This window comes from Biomphalaria glabrata, chromosome 3 (genome assembly GCF_947242115.1).
Source record: "Biomphalaria glabrata chromosome 3, xgBioGlab47.1, whole genome shotgun sequence".
Lineage (NCBI taxonomy): Eukaryota > Metazoa > Mollusca > Gastropoda > Planorbidae > Biomphalaria > Biomphalaria glabrata.
The window spans coordinates 18,042,658-18,062,777 of NC_074713.1; the positions used below are offsets into that span (position 1 = coordinate 18,042,658).

The 20,120-nt window shown below is 31.6% G+C and overlaps 1 protein-coding gene across 4 annotated transcripts; it reads right to left on the minus strand.

Annotated features, from left to right (window-relative positions):
• Positions 1 to 947: 947 nt before the first annotated feature.
• Positions 948 to 19,083, minus strand: LOC106057048 (zinc finger protein 714-like). 4 transcript variants are annotated; one of them, XM_056023818.1, is made up of 11 exons: positions 18,882 to 19,056; positions 16,761 to 16,867; positions 15,870 to 15,978; positions 15,522 to 15,662; positions 11,765 to 11,930; positions 8,280 to 8,448; positions 6,004 to 6,185; positions 5,708 to 5,797; positions 4,092 to 4,343; positions 2,529 to 2,636; positions 948 to 2,365 (listed from the first exon to the last, which is right to left on the minus strand). In XM_056023818.1, exons 3-11 carry the CDS (start codon positions 15,975 to 15,977, stop codon positions 1,695 to 1,697), a joined length of 1,887 nt encoding a protein of 628 aa, XP_055879793.1. In that variant the 5' UTR covers position 15,978; positions 16,761 to 16,867; positions 18,882 to 19,056; the 3' UTR covers positions 948 to 1,694. The 4 variants fall into 4 exon arrangements, with proteins under 4 accessions (XP_055879793.1, XP_055879792.1, XP_055879795.1 ...); XM_056023817.1 differs by having other exon boundaries at positions 16,761 to 17,092; XM_056023820.1 differs by lacking the exons at positions 16,761 to 16,867; positions 18,882 to 19,056 and adding an exon at positions 19,063 to 19,083.
• Between the last annotated feature and the right edge of the window lie 1,037 nt (positions 19,084 to 20,120).

Sequence of the window (20,120 nt, forward strand, 5' to 3'; positions counted from 1 at the left end):
GGGGGGGGGGGCGGCTAAAGAAGATATGCTACCTCTATTAACATAGTGTTATTTCTTTGATTTTTTAAATAAAATTCTATTAACTTAATCTATTGACTTACCGTAAAATAGAAAACCATACAGTAAAGTTTACAATTTCGTAAAAGAAATAGATCTAGGTCTATGCAGTTAGTGAGAAAAGTACTTCTGAAAAGATGAATTGGTTCTGAGTGATCAGATTTGTCCATTTTATTCCATGAACTTTGATTTCAAACTTCACTACAGTACTTGTTAGCTCAGTTAAAAATAGTAGCCTAATTGACTATCTCCTATTTTTAAATTAAAAAATTCAATGTCTGGATTCTAAATTTGCATCATAAATAACAGATTTGTTAAGAAAATAAGTTGTATTAGCATTATCAAATGATTTCTGAATAAATTTAATCGATCTTCCAAATAAAATATATTAAAAACCTTATTAAATTTAATGAGGATGCAACACAGATGTGAAGCACTTCAAATGAAAATCCCTCTCCACCCAGAAGAAATGAAGAAAATAAGAGATTGTAGAATAAATGAGAATTGGACCCGCTCACATCCCAATTACAAGAAAAAGGATGGCTATTTAGTATTATAAGCTATCTCGACATGACCAACGCATAATTTTTCAACTCAGAACCCAGAACCGTAGGCCTACACAACAGAGACAACATATGTTCCCGAAGGTAAAAGTCGGAGCATCAACAGCGAATGCTGATCATGTCCTTTAAAGCTGCATACTATATCAAGAGGCCCGAACAAGACTCTGGCCCCAAAACCCTCCTATAGAAAAAAAACTGTCTGATCTGGAAACCACTGCGCAGTTCATCTCAGATATAGGATTACTGATCTGAACCCTCTGACATGTAAAATGAGAACCAAGAAGAAGAAGAAGTGAAGTACTTAATCTAACAAACACAAGAAGCTACTTTTATAGAATAACACATTTTATTTCTCTTTAAATAAATAGAACATTTGTAAAAGTAGACAGGATGTTCTGCTAATACATTGTATGTGTAACACAAATGGTGGATTGGTTGCCCTAGATTACTTTTCAAGATAAAAATATCTTCTGGTGGCTAGGAGAGTGGATGAGAAGACATCCTTCTCTATTCAGCTATTGAAGTCAGTTGCATTAAGTCAACTTGGTTAGACTAAAAATAGTGTCAGGCTGGAACAAACTAGGTCAGATATAAGTCACAAATACTAAATCTGACACACTGACACCACTATTTTGAAATCAGAAGTGTGTGTTGTGTGCTGACATTTTTAAAATTTAATTTCATGTTTATATATATTATTGAATGAAGATTCTGTAACCTCATGAAAAAAAAAAAATTTAATAAAATAATAATTTTGACTGAATTTAATTAATCTTTCATTAATGTTGTTTCAATTTCATTAATACAATAAATAAATAAAAAAATAAATGATTTATCAACAAATAAATACTTAAAAAAAAAGTATTGGAAAGAGAAACAGTACTTGATACTTGAACAATGCCATGACTTGTCTGCTAACATAGGCAGCGTCCTAGATTTAATTTCAGCTTAGGGTGACACAGCATTTTTATGTCCTACTTAAGTTTTCCACTCAACTTTGATGTTTGGTCAACACACAGGCTGAATGTTGATTCATCCATATTAAGATCTTGAAAAGAACTAGAACAAGAAATATTATCTGGGTTCTTCATCACACTCCATCATAGGGTCCATATGGATATCACTTTTACTAGAATTGTGATGTAAAGTTTCAGACGAATGATTATGTTGCCTGACCATGTCAGATGACCGATGTTCTAGGGCACAGTGAGAATGATTACTCAATGACCCTGAAAGAGTTAAACATGATTTATTTGGACACAATCCCAGATCAGTACGAGTATCAATGCCATGAGCACAGTCTGATGTGGTAACTATTTCTGAAATGGCCAGGTCTGTTGAGAGTGGGCTGTGGTTGTAGTGACACACAGCGATCTCCTCAGCACCAATAAATCCATGTCTGGTGTCATCTATGAAAGCACTACCCAACTCTTTATGCTCGTAGTTTGAAATACAGGATTCTGTCACATAGTCAGTGACTGTTATTTCATGATCATGTGAAGGGAAGTTTCCAGCCTGAGACATCGCCTGCCCTCCATAATCAGAAGGATGTATAATCTCTTCATGGCTGGAATAGCATCTAGGATTTATCTGCTCGGAGTAGTCCACATGGGAAGAAACATAGTTGGCATGGGTGACCTCTTCATGGTCCAGTATATCAGCAGTGTAGACTATGTCAGTGGCACTGTAATCAGACATAACTACTAGGTCGTCTGTCTTAACATCTAAAGTTTCATCATGAAGACCTGTGAATGATTCAAGTATAATCCAGACAATAATTTCTACTGCTACTATTGAAAGTAAAATATTTTTAAATTTCTTGCAAGTTTTAATAATTTAATAAATTAGCTTTCTTTTCTTTTGTATTTTTTTAACCTTAAAGTCTATCAGATTACAAAAGAATTTTACCATCATGGGTGAGTAGGTCATGAGTCAGAGAAATACTGTCAGTATCTCTAATGGACTGTTTTGTTACATTGACAGGATCACTCAGACCATGATGAAACACACCAGATTCTGTGTAGTTACAGTAAAGATTAAATTGAAAACTTGAATTGAATTACAATTGAATAGAAATTGAATTACAAGTTAAAGAAAAAAAAATGCTTTAGCAATAATATTTTTAAAGGGAAACTCTGATGGTTCTAACAATTTTTGATATAATATGTGTTTTAATTTGCAGAAAATGAATATATTATTCTTTTTATTTTATTTTCAATAATAACTTAGTATTGATGTTTTTCGGACAAAATTTTTCTGCGCATCCAAAACAATCAGATTTTCACTGTGTTTCTGTGATGTCACACAAACCTATTGATTTAATCTATTGACTTACTGCATAATGGAAAACCATACAGTAAAGTTTACAATCTCGTAAAAGAAATAGATCTAGGTCTATGCAGTTAGTTGTAGATCTTGTAAGCAAAGAAAAAAAATAAGAGTAGATCTACATGCTTGACTAACCATGTAGCATTGGCTAGCCTTACACTGACCAGATACACATCTATTTACTTTTTGGGACAGGGAGGGGTTACATGGTACATTTATTTCTTGAGTTGGATATCTTAATGCTTTTATATATATATATATATATATATATATATATATATATATATATATATATATATATATATATATATATATATAACTGTACCATATCTATGGACTAGACCATCACTAAGCCTAACAGCCACTGTAAGAATGAAGCGATATGATTGTTTAGATCTAAATTAGCTTTCAGTATAGTTGAGGGAAAAGACCCATGACTAACCTAAAAACAATATCTTAAAGAACCCCCCCTTTTTTTTTTTTTTTTTTTTTAAAGATGTCAAGAATTTATTGTCTAATTTATTAAATATAAATGTTTCTAAGCATTTAAAAAAAATGGTCAAATGTTTGCTATTACAACTTTTTTCGCAGAATTTAAATATGTCAAAAACTCAAATTTGAAAAACCATCGGAGTTTCCCTTAAAGGTTTCAACAGAGAGAAAGAATGAAGGAGAGGAAGAAGTGGGAGAGAGAAACAGAATTTCACCAACCATCAAAAAAGAATTAATATCTAGTAAATACCATTAAGTGAACTTGTCCCAAGTTAAATAAAAATGTAAATAAAATAATTTAGTGTTTTTAGTTGGATTATCTTTAGCCAGCCGGCTTCAACAAGCCTGCTTCAAGCTTTAAAAAAAATTACTGTTAGTCTAGATAAGACTCTTCATTAAAAGAAAAAAAAAAGATTGAATCTAAAAGAAAAGAGAGTAAAGAAAAACAAACAAACAAACAAAACAATAACATTCTTTAAAATAAAAAAACACTAGTGAATCAAATACTTCTTTTGTGAAATTTGTACATTTGGGATGGGCAAGTCATACAAGCCCCTTTAGTGTGGAGGCAAGATGATCTGAACTTAAACTGTTTTTTGATAAACCAACATTTTATTTTTTACCTAACTACTAAATGGCAATGAGCCCTACCGTCGTATGTATTATTTAGAACCAACACTTGCTCAGCGCTGGACAGTGAGTTAGATTCCTCAGTTGTATTCACTGATCTTTCTTGCACCATATCACTCTTTTCTTTGACTTTCTGTGCACTGTCACCTTTCCTCTCTTGTTGGAAGCTATTCCTGATCTCATCCTCAAGGTGATGTCTCAACATATGTTGCCGTCTGCTACCACTCTGAGTAAATTTCCTGCCACATACATTACACTCAAAAGGTTTACCTCCTGAAAAGAAACGATGGAATAAAGTCAAGTTTTTTTTTAAACCTCAATCTTTCAGAAGTTTGTAAAAAAAAAAAAAACAAAAAAAAAACTTAACAAAGGGGAGACAACCAGAAGCATTGTTTTTTGTTTTTATTTTCGTCTTAACATGTCAAACAGCTATAATTAATTGAAAGATTTCTAACAAAGATTTTTACTTTCACTGCTGATAGGTTGTGGTTATACTAGCCTGAAATTACCCGTGGCCTGCGGGTCTAAGTTTGTGTTTACTAATCTAGTGGATTGGATTTAGATGTATGTTAAACTTAGCTAATGATCCTTTCAATTTTTTTCTTTTTCGCTATGAAAATAAAATTAGGTTTGCGAAAATGGGTTTACCCGAAGCCGATACATTCAGATCTATTAAAAACGAAAAAAGCGATAGCTTTGTTAAATGAATGGGATTATAAAGTAAACAATTAAACAAAATAATTTTTAGTACACGATTCATGAATGAATATAGGCCTATCTCAACTCGGCCTCGCAGCTTTCGTAAACGAATGTAGTCTATTAAAAATGCTTTAGAAAACCAAATTTGAATGTTAATTTGATCAAAATATGAAATGAATGGACTATAATTAGTATGTTCATGTGTTTAAGTATAAAACTATCTGTGCGAAGAGAAGTTTTATCATCCTAGAGATGAATTAGAGTTTTAGATCTAGGGATGGAAAGAAACATTACGGTATTGTCTAATGAAAGAATGTTCATCAGGAAATCTGTAGTCACAGACATAAGGAACTAATTTATGTAAAAAATGGTTTTGAAACTTAAATTTGATAGTTAATTATATTATATAATGAAATCAATGGACCTTCTTTTGTATTTTCATATGTCAAAGTAAAAAAACTATCTGCGCAAAGTGTATTTCTTAAAATTAGATCTAGATCTAAATCCTTTCGATCTTTTCTCATGTCAACATTGTAAACATGGCCTAGATCCATAAATAGTCTAGCTTTAATAGAGTCAGACAACTTTATTTTTTTTTAGGGTCTTTAGTTTGTTTTAGGGCTACAATACATACACTAAGGTCTAAATTAGTACCCAAGGAACATTCCTGCCAAGTTTTATCAAGATTGGTCAAGCAGTTTTGATTTCTATTCGCCACATACATAAGCCTTACTTTATACTTTATAGTATAGATATCTAAATATTACAATTATGACATATAAAAGCACCAATGGATAGAAATTGAAAAGAATAAAATGAAAACATGGGAGGGACAAAACTATGTAGTTATTCCATTATTGAAGGTATTTATTGATATAAAAATTAAACTAAAAAAAGCATGAAGAAAATAAATATATAAATATACATATAAATTATACCAGAATGTGTTATTTTATGTTTTTTGAGACTGGAGAGTTCAGTAAATCTTTTCCCACAAGTCTGTACATCACAAACAAAAGGCTGTTCACCTGAAGAGATAAAATATTTCTTCTTAAATTTATAACAAAAAACAACCACATTGGTTTACATTTGAAATATCATATGTATTCTGCAATAATTTTTTATTTTATACAAAATGTATCTTTTAACATAGATATTAAATTAACACAGAGCCATATGTTGACATTTGGTATTATGTTTTAGGACCAAAAGAAATAAATAGTTTCATGTTGACCTGAGTGAATTCTTTGATGATTTTTCAAGTTGCCTGCTGTTGTAAATGTTTTCCCACAGTTTTGATGCTCACATCTGAATGGTCTGATGCCAGTGTGTGTCATGAGGTGCACATTCAAACGCTGAGCAGTGAAAAATGTTTTGCCACATGATTCATCTGGGCACTTAAATTGGCGATTATTACTGGAAAATAAAAGAAATTAAAATAAATTGAACATATTCATTTTATACAATTAAAATATGATCTAAACTGAATCTAATGTTTTAAATTGAAAATAGTTATAAAGAAAAAGCTAAACAGTTTGTGTGTATATTGACCAGCCTATGTGCAAAATAGCTGGCCATTTCGCGGTGTGGCCAGCTCAGTTTGCAAAATGGCAAGGGATGATCGGCCAAAGTTGGCAGGAAATACTAACACCAGTGATGGTACGCAATGTTTGACATTTAGGTGTGTCCATTTTGGTGCTAGAAGTTCTGGCAATAATAATTTTTAAAAAATACAAAACATTTGTTAACTATACTATACTACAGTATATATATTTAGTATATGTTCTCCAACACTCTTGAAAGAGAAAGTTTGAATAAAGGTTCTGACTATTTTAAAGAATACAAATTGTAAACTATGATAGGTAAGACTCTTACATGTGACCACAACACTGAAATGCTGCCCCCCCCCCCCCCCCCCCTAAAGTTTAACATCCATCATGTTATTATTACTATTTTTTTTTTTTATTTAGTTGGAGATATCATAAATTAAAGATACCATTTGAATCAATTTTTATTTTTGTGTGGTCTGTCTGTCTGTCTGTTTATATCTCCTAAACTAGAAAATATATTGAAATCAGACATTATGATATTTTAGATCTTTCAAAGTTCTGATGCAACAACTTCTTTTTTTCTTTTCTAAAAGTGAAAAGTTTAATTTTTAAAATCAACTATGCAAGCAGTTTTTTTTTCATAACAATGCACCATTTTTACAACTATTCACTATTGATAGTAAAAAACATGGGAGACTGTTTAGTAAGCGAGGTGACTATTTAGCTAATTTTTAACATATTTATGCCAACGCTTACATTTTTTGTCCAAAACAATTTAAATTATTACGTATATATACATAAACATATATATCCCAAATCTAATGGACGAAAATAACTATATTTTTCTCTACATTATCTCCTGTTATGTGCTTTTCCCTGGTATGCTTCCACCTCTCCAACCCAGCCAAATGCTAATTGTTTACATATGTAAAATTACTGTTAGGATGAAAATACGTCCTCCAAGGAAAATTGTTAGTTTATGAAAAATGTTAAATACTGTTTGGATGGGTTGAAGTGGGAAATGTGCACAGATATAAAAGATTAGAAAGCCAGCACAATGAGAAAACACCCCCCCTTTTATTGTACAAACCTTTTTAAGTGGCTTTGGCCATGCCATATAATATGAGATTTAAAACCTTCATCTACACTGATTTGAATTTGAGACTCATGGTTCTGCAACTAAGATTTTAATCCCTCAGTTCCTCTAATTGTTATAAATTCATTTGAACCTATCTCAATCCCATGTTGTCCTCTTATTCCAGCCTTGACATTTATGTGAAGAATCTCTACTTTGTACATTCTTCACAAGACCAACACATTTAACAAAGGGGACATAACCACATTGTTTTTTGTAAGTGAATCAAATGAATGTATCGGTAGGATATGATGTCATTAGAGGATTAATGCTCTCTAGGTTATTTCTTATACAATCAATAGCAGGTTCTTATGGAAACAAAACTTTGACACCTTTAATTTTGTAATATTTTTAAGGAATAAAAAAAAACATTGGCTGTAAAATGTAAGTGAAAAAACAACTACAAAGTACAGCTGTCCTGATGACTCTATACAAAGGAGAATAGACTGTATTTCATGTAGGCAGTGTTTGTCAAACTTTTGACCTATTTGTACCCCTTTTAGAATTTTCCTAACGTTGACAAATCATCATAATTTGTTTTTTTCGACTTCATGTCTAAAAATGATGAAAAAGCATTTATTAACTGAACATAATAAATGGGTAATTAAATAAAATCAGCATAGTAAATACAACCCCTTTAAACTCTTCCAGTATCCCTCAGGGTATGCGTATCCCACTTTGGGAAACACTGATGTAGAGCATACAAAGCAGACTTTACAACTCCAATATCAACTATTGTATTCATATGTTTTATAAATAAATAATGCACAACAGTGTTTTAAAAGCTTCACAAGTCAATTTTAATATTGTATATAATCTACTTACGTATGTGTAAGCTCATGGTACTTCAGATGATTCAGCCAAGCAAATTTTCTGTTGCAGCCTTCAAATGAACAGACTAAAGATTTGGGCTCTGAGGCCAAATTACCTCCCTTTTTATTAGATTTCAATGAGTCTTCAATAGATTTAGCTGTTCTTTTTTCAGTAGTTTGTCCTAGGAAACAAATAATAATAAATACAAAAGTAAAAAAAATAAATGGTAATGCAATGGAAACATAAGAACAAAATATAAATAAATAAAATCTACTCTTATGTCAAGCAATATGAAGATGATAGTGTAAATGATCTCCGTATTTTTTTTTTTTGTCAAAAGACATGTAAAACTATTTTGTTTTGTTAAAAAGAGTGGTTTAAAAAGTATTCAATATGCATGTTTCATTTTGAAAACAAAAGGGTTTGCTTTCAGAATACATCGAGCCAATTGGTTTTTGAGATCTTAGTGTGATGCAAAAATATAATAGAAACTTTTCTTATTAAAAAAAAACAAAACAACAACAAATAAACACTTGCCAAAATCAAAATATTTGGTCCAAATCAGGAAAATGTATGTTTTAAACAATTTTCTTTTTTCGTAAAGGATATTAATTAAAAATAAAGCATTGCTAAACCTCATTTAAAATTAATTCTGATAATCACACAAATTCTGTTATTTATTTATTCATCCAAAGTGCAACATAAAGTTATCCTTTATGTCAAACATGTCAATAACAATTAATTGCCACATGACAGTGTTTTTCAAATTTTTACCAGCGACACCCTCTAGACATCCTTGTAGAGGTTCTTTAGATGTTCTCTACAAGGATGCCACCAGTGCGGTGTACTTCAACAATAATATTGGGGACTGGTTCAAAACCACAGTTGGAGTAAAGACAAGGCTGCCTACTTTCCCCAACATTCTTCAATATCTTCCTTGAAAGGATAATGGAAGATGCCCTCGAGGGCTATGAAGGTACTGTTAGCATTGGAGGAAGAAGAATCACTAACTTGCGCTTCGCAGATGACATTGATGGCCTAGCAGGGACACAAGAAGAACTAGTCGACCTGGTGATGATCAGCAGCATATGGTATGCAAATAAATGCTGAAAAAAAACAAATTATGACCAATAGCCAATAGGGCTTTAAAAGAGGCATCAGTATTGGAGGTGAAAAGCTGACTAGTGTTAACAGCTTCAAATACCTCGGAGCTATTGTTTCAGATGAGGGAACAAAGCCTGAACTACTGGCCCGAATAGCACAGTCCACAGAAGCCCTTTCAAAACGGAAAATAATTTGGAAAGACAAGGGCTTGGCCCTTGGCACCAAAATCAGACAGACGCGCTCCCTGGTCATGGCCACATTTTTATATGCTTGCGAGTCTTGGACGCTGACTGCAGAGCTAGAGAGGAGGATCCTAGCAATGGAATTGAGATGCTACAGAAGGATTCTAGGCATCACTTTCAAAAACTGCATCACAAACCAAGAGATTAGAGACAGGGTTACTGCAGCGATCGGACCCCATGATGACCTGCTAACTATTGTAAAGAAACGCAAGCTTAAAATATATGGCCATATTTCAAGATCCACAGGGACCTTCCTTCAGGGAACTGTACCAGGAAAAAGAAGTAGAGGCAGACAGAGAAAGTGATGGGAGGACAACATAAAAGAATGGACGGGCCTACCATTGATAGAGATTTTAAACAAGGCAAAAGACAGGGAGGAATGGAGAAAGACAGTCAACAAATCTTGCTTGGTGCCCCAACGATCCAACAGACTAAGGGATAGGTGAAGGTTGAAACCATCTAGACAAAAAAAATTGCATCCGTAAGCCTGCTGGGATCTGGTCATGTTCTGTAACCTACTGCAACGGGGTATGGAAATGTTTTAAGAATGCAATGAAAAAGAATATTTAAAAATGTAGATGCCTGTCACAAATATGGTATAAAAGATCCTAATTAGAAGATAAAATCTTATTTCTTAAAATATTTAAATTTTCGAAACATTGGTAATAATGCTATTTTACTTGTGATGATTTTTGTTTTTCTTTAGTGCCAATATTTGTTGATGATTTTATATTTAGGATTCTTTAAATACATTATGTATCTTTCATTTTTTATATCTATAATTAGCACAAACAGAATCACTTTCCAGGGATATATATAATGATTAAAACACACTGAAGAAACTTCAAACTCATAAATTCAAACAATGCATTGATTCTCAATTCAGCATCAGCTTCCCATAAATTTTTTTGTCAATTTACTGAAGTAATAAAACCACAAACTACTGTTTCTTAGTTACACTGTAGCTATACAGTTAAAACTTTATTCTGATACAACTTTATACTTGTAAAACTTTATACTAAACAACTTAATACGATACTACTTAATATGATACAACTTAGTACTGATACAACTTTATACTTATATAACTTAATACTGATGCAACTGAACTTTCTACATTTAACTTGACCCAGCAACTGCTCAAAGACCTGTTACACCATCAGGAACCAGACTAACTCGCTTTCCCCCAATTTATACCTTTTTAAACCATCTTTTTCAGAAACATAGAAACTCCTATTCTAAATATTTTTATTAGCTATGACCTCTGATTGGATGATTATAATTAACACTTGTTTGTTCAGTGACTTCTTTGACCTGACCCCCATTTCTAGAAAGAGGTACAATGAAGTCACAGTATTGATTCATGACTGTAACTACAATGAAAATTCTATACTATACTACTATACTAATTTTTTTTGTCCCTTAAAAATAAATTGACAGACCTCACACCCCATCAATGTGTGTTCCACAGTTTGAGAAATGCTGACACAACTTGTACTCATCAAACATATCCAATCAGGTCATAGGTTGATTTTTACTAAGAAAGTTATCAGTTTTACAAAAACACTTGAATGATTTGTGCCTTTATTTTATAGTTACTTTGTTTTTCTTGGCTTTACTTGTTTCTACAAAGTGAGTCAAATCAAAGTGATTCATAGTGCTTATAAGATTTAGATCTCCTTTACTGTAACTTCTAGTCAAGTATAGATACTATTTAAAAATCGGGAAAGTAGATCTGGATAATTATAATAAATGAAAAAGGCCTTTTTTTTTCTTTCTTGACAGCATTTTGTGAACTGCAAACTCTCCAAATATTTAAAATAATCCTGATTTGTATACTGTATTAAATTTTTTTTTTTTTTTAAAGAATCAGAAAGATTATCAGCACATCACTGCAGCCTTGACTAAGTGAAATTGTTTCTGTTAGAAAGCTTAACACAGGAAATAGAAGGGATAAAACTCATACAAATTACACACTTTGTTTTCACCATGCATAAAAAATAATTCTGGACATTGAAATTCCCAAAAAGTTGTGACAGATATTAAGTTAAGCTGAATATGAAAAATTGTTGGTATGCTTTTGGAGGATGCAGAGCAATAAGCATGTCTGAACAAAATTATGTTGTTTTAAAAAAAATATTCTACACTTACTCTCCCTCCTTGTTGATTTGTTGAACTTTTTATCTATTGATTTACAAGTCTTTGGTTCTGCATGTGCATTCTCTTCTGCAAGCTGTTTGGCTATGTCCAATTGTGTTGAAGCGATTAAATTTGCAGTGGCTATGGCATGGACCTGCTCTAAACTTGGAACTAAAGCCTGTTAACATAGTTACAAACAAAAATTTGCTTGAAATTTTTTTTTTTAAAGAATTCCTTACTACAGTGAATGTAATGAATATTTATGTGCATGTGAGCCTAACTATTTTTTAGGTCAAACTCATGTTCAAAGTTGATCTGTAAATTTTATCCTTAGAACATTTATCAGAATTATAAATAGATCTAAACCACACTGAAAAAAAAAAAAATTGATTAGATGCTTAATAATAACTTTAAACAAACAGTCTCATTGTAATGAAATTTCATGATACTATAGAGTTCCATTACACGTACAAGCAAAAATGGAAGGTCATTTTCTGAAGCTGTGCCGTGCTAGTATAAATGTTAACTCTTTGGCTCCGCACCAACGCACAGGGCGTTGATTTTAAAAAAGGGGAAAAAAGTCGGACCAACGCTGGGGGCATCGGCTATTTCAAATTTATTTTTTTCGTTTCCATTTCTCCGATTCTTGTTTTTTATTGCTTAATTGTTTATCTAGAATAGTTTCCCTTTGCTAAACATCCGGAATTTTCTTCATTTAACGTGTTTTTATTTTGTACGAAGTTTGTAAAGAGATGACATTTATTTTTTCTGTGTGCGTGTTTTTTTAACATGGAGCTTCAACCAAGGCCATATAAACTTTGTAGATCTAAATATTTCTTTGATAAAGAAGTATAAGAATTCAGATGACAGTGGTTTTGTTTCATCTGATGGTGATATTGATAAATCTAATTATATAGATCTAGATCTAGTAAATTAATTTATAGGTCTAGACCTAGGCCTAAGCCTAGGTCTAGTAATGAAGTTTATTAGCTGATGAAGCAGCTCCACCCCCAGCTAATGTTCAATGTAGATCTAGAACTAGTTTAGCTGTCTCTACATTATCTAGATCTAAATCTAATCAGATAGATGTAGATCTCTAGATCTATCATCTAGGCACTGAAACAGAACAATTTCAGATTTATTCCACCAAGAAATTGGGTTGTCAACCTAGACTTAGTCAGCACTGCATCTATTGAGATGGAATGTTTTTTTCATTGACAATCACATTGTTGATAGTCTTGTTAGCAAAATAAATAGCTCTGCTGACCATAGGATTAAATGGAACACCCCTGCTAGAATAAGATCCATTTTCATAGAATGGAGACCTATGACTATAAAGAAAGACAGAGTATGTAAACACTTTGGGTCAGGGAGAACGGTTTATGTTTGCGCAGGATGGGAGTCGAACCCACACATTCATATTGACTGCTTCCATGAATATCACAACTAGAAGGAATATTTATATACTAAGTACATGAAGAACTTTAGAAGAAAATACTATAAATATATATATGCTGTACAGTTGGACTAGTTTTAGGGTAAAAGTGTTTTGTTCCAAGCGTGTTGCTTTTTTTATGGGCTTTTTCGTTAAAGTAGTGACATTGGATTATTAGTTCCAGTTTATTATTTTTTGCATCTATTGCTGTTTCTTCTGTGGTGTTCTGTAAACAAATGGATAAAAATGAGAAAAAAAGCTATTTCAATTCAATTTGAACAATAAATTTCTTTAAACATGCACTTGGATGGATATTTTCAATGTCAGTTGGTGAGTTTTTCATTTTTAATTTTTATATTCAAAACCCAAAATTACAAAAACAACATAATTTGCAAACTAGAAAACATAAGAAATGGAAAGAGCATCCATTTCTCTTTAATTCTATATCAAGTTTATTATTTTCCAATAATAAATAAAAAAGTTATACAAGTTATATCGAAGCAAAGTAGCGCACTCTGAAATGGCGGAAAAATTAATTCCGTCCAAAAGTGGCAAATAATTCCGAATTAATTCCGGAGCCAAAGAGTTAAGTGTGTGCACATGTACCTGTGTGTGTGTATGTGGTAACAGTTTATGAAATAAAACTAAGGCACAATTCTAAGTTGAAACTTTCATTATTGTGAATAATGATCTAGCAATTACAAGGCTTTGCAAAACTACAAATAGTTTTAAACAAAATACAACTCTTTTGGTCACTTTTGTTTGAATATTTTTAAGTATATTTAATTGAAGAGTGTCAGTGTGCCACTGGCTGATATATATAGGTTAGTGTTTACAGATTAACTGTTTCTGATTAACTCCTATTGAGCTATAATGCTCTTCTTATTGTGAACAAATGGAGAAGATATACTCAGCTACAGTGAGTCGACATTTAATGATGGGTCTGTTTAACGATGATATGAAGTTAAAAGGACGTTCAAAAAGAATCATTAATTCAGTTTAATTCTGATATAGGACCAAATTTCAAAGATATGACGGATAACAAAGCTATGTTTTTTTTTTATTTCATGTAGTGCGTGGAGCAGTGGCAACACAGTGGTGTGTTGTGAATGATAAGTTGGATTGAGACAGCTCATCTCGGCAATGCTTTCGCTCTTTCTCACACTGTGCATTAACTAGGGTCACACTTAACAACGAAACATGTGACTGACTTTCTTGAACCTAACCCTGTCATTAAGCAGGGACTCACTGTATTTTCCTTTTAGTCAAATTTTAGTTAAATTTTTTTAAAATCGATACTATACTGTACAAAGCCAAGGATAGAAATGGAGTGTTGAAGAGAATTTTATCTTATCTTATATAATACAGACGTTAGTCATGCATATTAACCAATAACCTATATTCTGCTAAGTCACTGGTTTTCCTGACTAGCTCAGGCAACCCATTCCATGCTCTAATAGCACTAGGGAAGGAGCATTTGTACAAATTTGTCCAATTAGGTGGAACGAGGAATGTGCTTTTATATTTGTGTCTTTCTGAGTATTTTATTAGATTTTTATTTTGTATTTGAAGATTATGGTTCAGTGTTTTATGTGTAATTGCTACTTTACTTTTGAGTCTTCTATCCTGAAGGCTTTCTAAATTTAGTGATTTTACTAAAGGTGTTACTCTAGTCAAATATGAACATTCGTTTGTTATGAATCTCACTGCTCTATGTTGGGTCTGTTCCAGTTTCTTGATGTTTTCTTGAGTTGAGTGGTCCCAAACAGAGGATGCATATTCCATTATTGGCCTAACCAAGGTTAAATAACATTTTAATTTTATGTTCTTATTTGATTCATAGAAAATGCTATGTGTTTGATTTTTTTTTATAGTTTCATCAATATGGGGATTCCATGACAGTTTTTCATTTTTCACCTAAGTATTTTTGCATTTATAGTCTGTGTTACAGACTGGTTATATGTTCGTATGTATATATATTTTTTTTACTAGATATTACATTCTATTTTCTTTTTCTATGCAAAATAATTTGTTTTTACTGTAGAAATTTTTTTTTATTAGATTTCTTAAAAGAGTTATCTCTATTTTCTAAGGATTTGAATGCAACTTTTTAAAACTGATTAAATATTGTTCCTCCTAAAAATTTCTAGCTCCACCAGTGATCAAGAGTAACATTTATTGAGTGAATTACATGACCTTATTAAAAAAAACAACACACTATCAGAATAGAGATTGATTAAGCCTTAAAATGGAAAATTTAAACTAATAAGGTTTGATTGAATTCAGGGCTTATTATATCATCTTATACAACTTTAAAGCTGAAATGTTACCAACCTCTTTACTTTCAGAGTTTACTCCCTTTGCTAATCCATTTTTCGAATGTTGTGTTCCTAAGATGACATTAGCCAGTAAAGAATCTTTCCCAGGGACATTGGTGAGGACTAAAAATGGTGCATTAAAAGAAGCTTCATTCTTCTGAAACAATGAAACGTTATAATATGCATTAAATGAAACTTCATTTTTCTGAAACAATGAAACGTTAAGTACAAATATGAAGAACAAATAATTTTAAATATTTATTTATACACGAATCTGTGGCAAGATAGCTAGTGCATTTTGTATTTTAAACATCTGAAATGTTAAGTTTTTTAATAAAAATTCTATGTGAAAAAGAAAGTTTACTTCTGTTTCTTGGTGCTGAATAGCAAAAAGAGAGGCTAATGCAGTTAATACTGAATAGTTGTCTCCTAATACTGATGCCCTCATAAGATCAGGGTTTGAATGATCCATTCTGAAGACAAAAAAAAAACAAACTTGAATAAATGTCTGTGAGCACAAACAAGTAGTAGTACATAGTACATAAAAATGTCTGTTATCTTAGCATATCTACATTTTGGTAAAAATAATTTATGATTGTAATGTAAAGGAGAATTTAATATAGGGACATCTGATACAACAGGTACTTAAGAAGGTAACTGTGGCTAAGGAGTTTTCGATGCCAATGGATAAAAGCAAAGATATTTTAGATGAAACCGAGTTGGTTGCTTTTGTTAATGTTCTAGATTTTAAATATATTATCAAACACATCATACTTTGTAGACCGTTACCTAATATGAACAAATGGAATCAAAATCTTAAACTTATTGATGACTTTTTTTTTGCCAATTCTTTGGTCTTTTCATGCTTAGCCATTTTTTAATAGAGCAACAGCAATAACAAGAACAGCTTCTTTCATTGCAACAAAATCTGATTGTTTTTTCTCATTACAACCTACCTAGAAGAGAATGATGAATAATTACAACTTTGCAAAAGTTGTTAAATGATGGTGTAAAAATGATTATTAACACCTGGAGTTGCCCTTGAATGCAGTTATTTTGTGAACCCTGCCCCAAAAAATTGGTTCTGACCAATAGACGTTGCTATTCTATTTAATATATGATAATTTTTATTGATCCCATCAGATGGAAATTCAGTTTGACTACAATTGACAACCTCAGTGTAACTAATGTACAATAACAATATAGATGCAAATACAAACAATATTCACACACGAAACACATACACGCTCATTACCAGCGCTTTATAAATTAGACTTCTATGTACTACTTGATGACGACAGATGATCTTGTAACATTCTGACCAAAAGTGGGATGGAGTTTTTAAATCTTTCTGTTTTAGTCCTAACGGAAAGGAGACGACCACTTTTATATATATTTATATATAAATTCAATGGATTTCAAGAAAAAAAAAATTCTCATGCTTTTTTTTTTTTTAAGTTTTAGTTTCCTTTTATTAAGGAAAATAAAGATCATTATTATAATTAATGATTTCTTCTTGAAAAATTTGACTTCCCTTGAAGGTAAGTTTTTCTTATTGGTTTGCCCCTTGGATACCTTGCTGATATGCTAAAAAAAATAAACAGAACATGTTTCTTTAGAGATATGGACACAATATTTTCATAAAAGAAGAGAAAACTTAGAGACTTAAAATCTGCTTAGGCAACATGAGTTCCATGTTTAGGGACAAGACCAATGTAAGAAGGGGTACTTAATTGTAAAAATGCCTTAAATGTCTTCATGTTAAAAATTATTAAGTATTAAGATCTTGATCAGATCTATATCTATATATACTGTCAAGTAAGTGCATGAATATGAAAAATTTAAGACAGTGGCTGGTTATGGGCCAAGGTTACCAGATACACTAGCCTTTACGTATACATAGATCTACTAGCCATAGTTAAGCATAGTACTAGTAGAGTCTAAAGTCTAGTCTAGTTACTAGATCTAAAAGTAAGTATATCTAGATCTAGTAGTAGACTAGACTACATACTAGATTTAACTAGATCTAAATCTAGTTACTAGAATAGATCTATGGCCTTAATTATAATATAGTATAGATCTAGATTCTAACTAAGCAAAGTTTTACATGTAGACCTAGTCTAGATCTGTCATCATCTGAGTATCATAGTAAATAATGACTTCTCTCTACTCTAATTCTATACTAATAACTTAGATATTATTTTTCTATATAGTTAATATAGATCTATTTCTAGGACTCTAACTCTACTAGACTCTAGTGTCTCTAAGCCTCAATGATATTCCTATGCCTATACTAGTATACTATATCGTGACTATACGACTATACTATGGTCATAGTTATTAGATAGAATCTAGCTTCACTAGCTACATCCCCAGATGGCAGAGTTCGGACCCAGAATATAACCGAAAAGGTGCATGAATTAAACTAAGCCTAAAGATTTACATATCTGAGAAGTAGAGTTGGTAAAGAAGGCGGAGCTGATGATGATATACTAATTCGGATCAATAAAGCTAGGTTTGCCTTTTCAACTTTTCAAACTATCTGGCGCTCTAAGGCATTATCTCTACACAACAAGATACGAATCTATAATACAAACGTTAAGTCTGTCCTTCTATATGGTTCAGAAACTTGGAGAGTCACTAAAACAAATATGGAAAAGCTCCAGACCTTTGTTAACAGATGCCTACGCCAGATATTAGGAATTAGGTGGGCAGAAAAGATAACTACTATTGATTTGTGGGAGAGAACTAGACAAAAGCCCATAGCCCAAGACATCACAAAACGAAAATGGAGCTGGATAGGACACACCCTGCGAAAACCAGCTACCAATGTTGCGAGGCAGCCACTTGACAGGAACCCAATAGGAAAGTGGGCAGACCCAAGCAAACCTGGAAGAGGTCAGTCATCAGTGATGCTGAGGGTACTGGAATGACATGGGAGTAGATGAAGAAAGCTGCTCAGAACCGAGTTCGGTGGAGAGGTGTGGTTGCGGCCCTATGCTCCCGTGGGAGTGCACAGGATTAAGTAGTAAGTAAGTAGTAAAGATTTAAAAAGAGGACTCAAAATGCTTTACAAAACACAACAGAAACAAGACCAATCCGCATTCATCGGCCGCTTAGGCTGCCTTAGCCTTAGCCGGCTTAGCAAAGATTTGGCAGATGAGATTGCACATCATTGGTTTATAAATAATTTATCAAATTAAGACCATTTAAAAGTTAAAATTTAATAATCTGAATCATTTTAGATATCATAAATGACATAATGATAATCATGCCAATAAAGCCATTATCATCATTATGATTATATATGCCATATATGAGATGGCATTTAGTCAATTTAGATCTAAATAAGTTTAAAAAAAAAAGGTTAAATTACGATTAAAAGATAGAGATTTCATAATCCTTTAATTTAATAAATGCAATTGTAGATCTATCTAGATCTAGAATATGTCCTAGAATATCTAGAACTAGATCTAGTTTATAGACTCTATCAGCATTTGAGTCATAGACTAACACTAAGACTCTAATATTATGATATGTGTAACAAAGGCTGTTACCATTAAACAATCGGAAGTGGTTTAAGGTGGAATCAAACTAGACTCGGAACAGTGGAAAGTTACCAAACTAAAAATAGAAATATCAATAAAAGGCCAAACTATATTTAGATTTAACCCCATGAAGCTCATTCTGTCACATCACTAGAAATGGTTGTTAAGGGTTTATATATATATATATATGTTGATTATCTTATTAAATATTCATATTCTAATTTGAAACACACAGTGAATCTTACAAAACTTATGCAAAAAACATTGCATGAAAGAAATATAAATAAATAGCAAAACAAATCAAGAAACACATTACGGTTAATTTAGAAGTGTTATTAATAAAGAGGTTTAAATATTTTAGTCAATGCAAACTTTTAGTGATTATCGTAATTTTATATGATGACAAACAATAGATATATACTTAAAAAATGAAGTTGTCTTGTCTTTAATTATATTTTTTTTTGTTAATTATTATATTAATTATGTTAAATTGTAATCTACTTAATTTCTATCAGTTTCTGTTTCAAGTCAATGAAAACATATTTGATTATCCAATTTGGAAATACAATTACAAATAGTGATTTTTAAGATATAAAACAAATTATATTAAACTCTAAAAACAGTTTTGGATTATAAGGTAAAAAGAAAGACCGATTTGGTTGTAATATTTTGTTTGTATGTGTTGATAAGTATGTTAATGTATTTGAAGGGTTAACATATAATCAACATCCAAGAGAACTACGTTTTGATTGGTTAGCCTTAGGTTTTTTTCCTTTGGTAAAACAAAAGAATGTTTACAACTAAAAAGTAAAGTTCAATAAATATTAAGAGCATGAGTTTTAAAATGAAAAATAAACTAAGGGACATTAGTTATAAATCGTTTACTTTTCTTGAAAAAGAGAAAATTATTGATAAACTTTTTGGAATGAATGAAATGCAGTAGCCAATGGGCGAAGACATAACATATGGCAACACTTTCAACGGAAAATTGCGAAAATTTAAAATTTATTAATTTTAGCTACATCTAAAAAAATGAAAATTAAATAATAAAATCATATTAATATTCT

What these genes read in the sequence shown, in the direction of transcription:
- LOC106057048 (XM_056023820.1), bottom strand. Translation starts at nt 15,977, where the DNA reads ATGGATCATTCAAACCCTGATCTTATGAGGGCATCAGTATTAGGAGAC. An exon ending in TTCAGCACCAAGAAACAGAA is followed by an intron (nt 15,663 to 15,869) that starts GTAAACTTTCTT and finishes TCATTGTTTCAG; the next exon opens with AAGAATGAAGCTTCTTTTAA. An exon ending in ACATAAAATAACACATTCTG is followed by an intron (nt 4,344 to 5,707) that starts GTATAATTTATA and finishes GTTTCTTTTCAG; the next exon opens with GAGGTAAACCTTTTGAGTGT.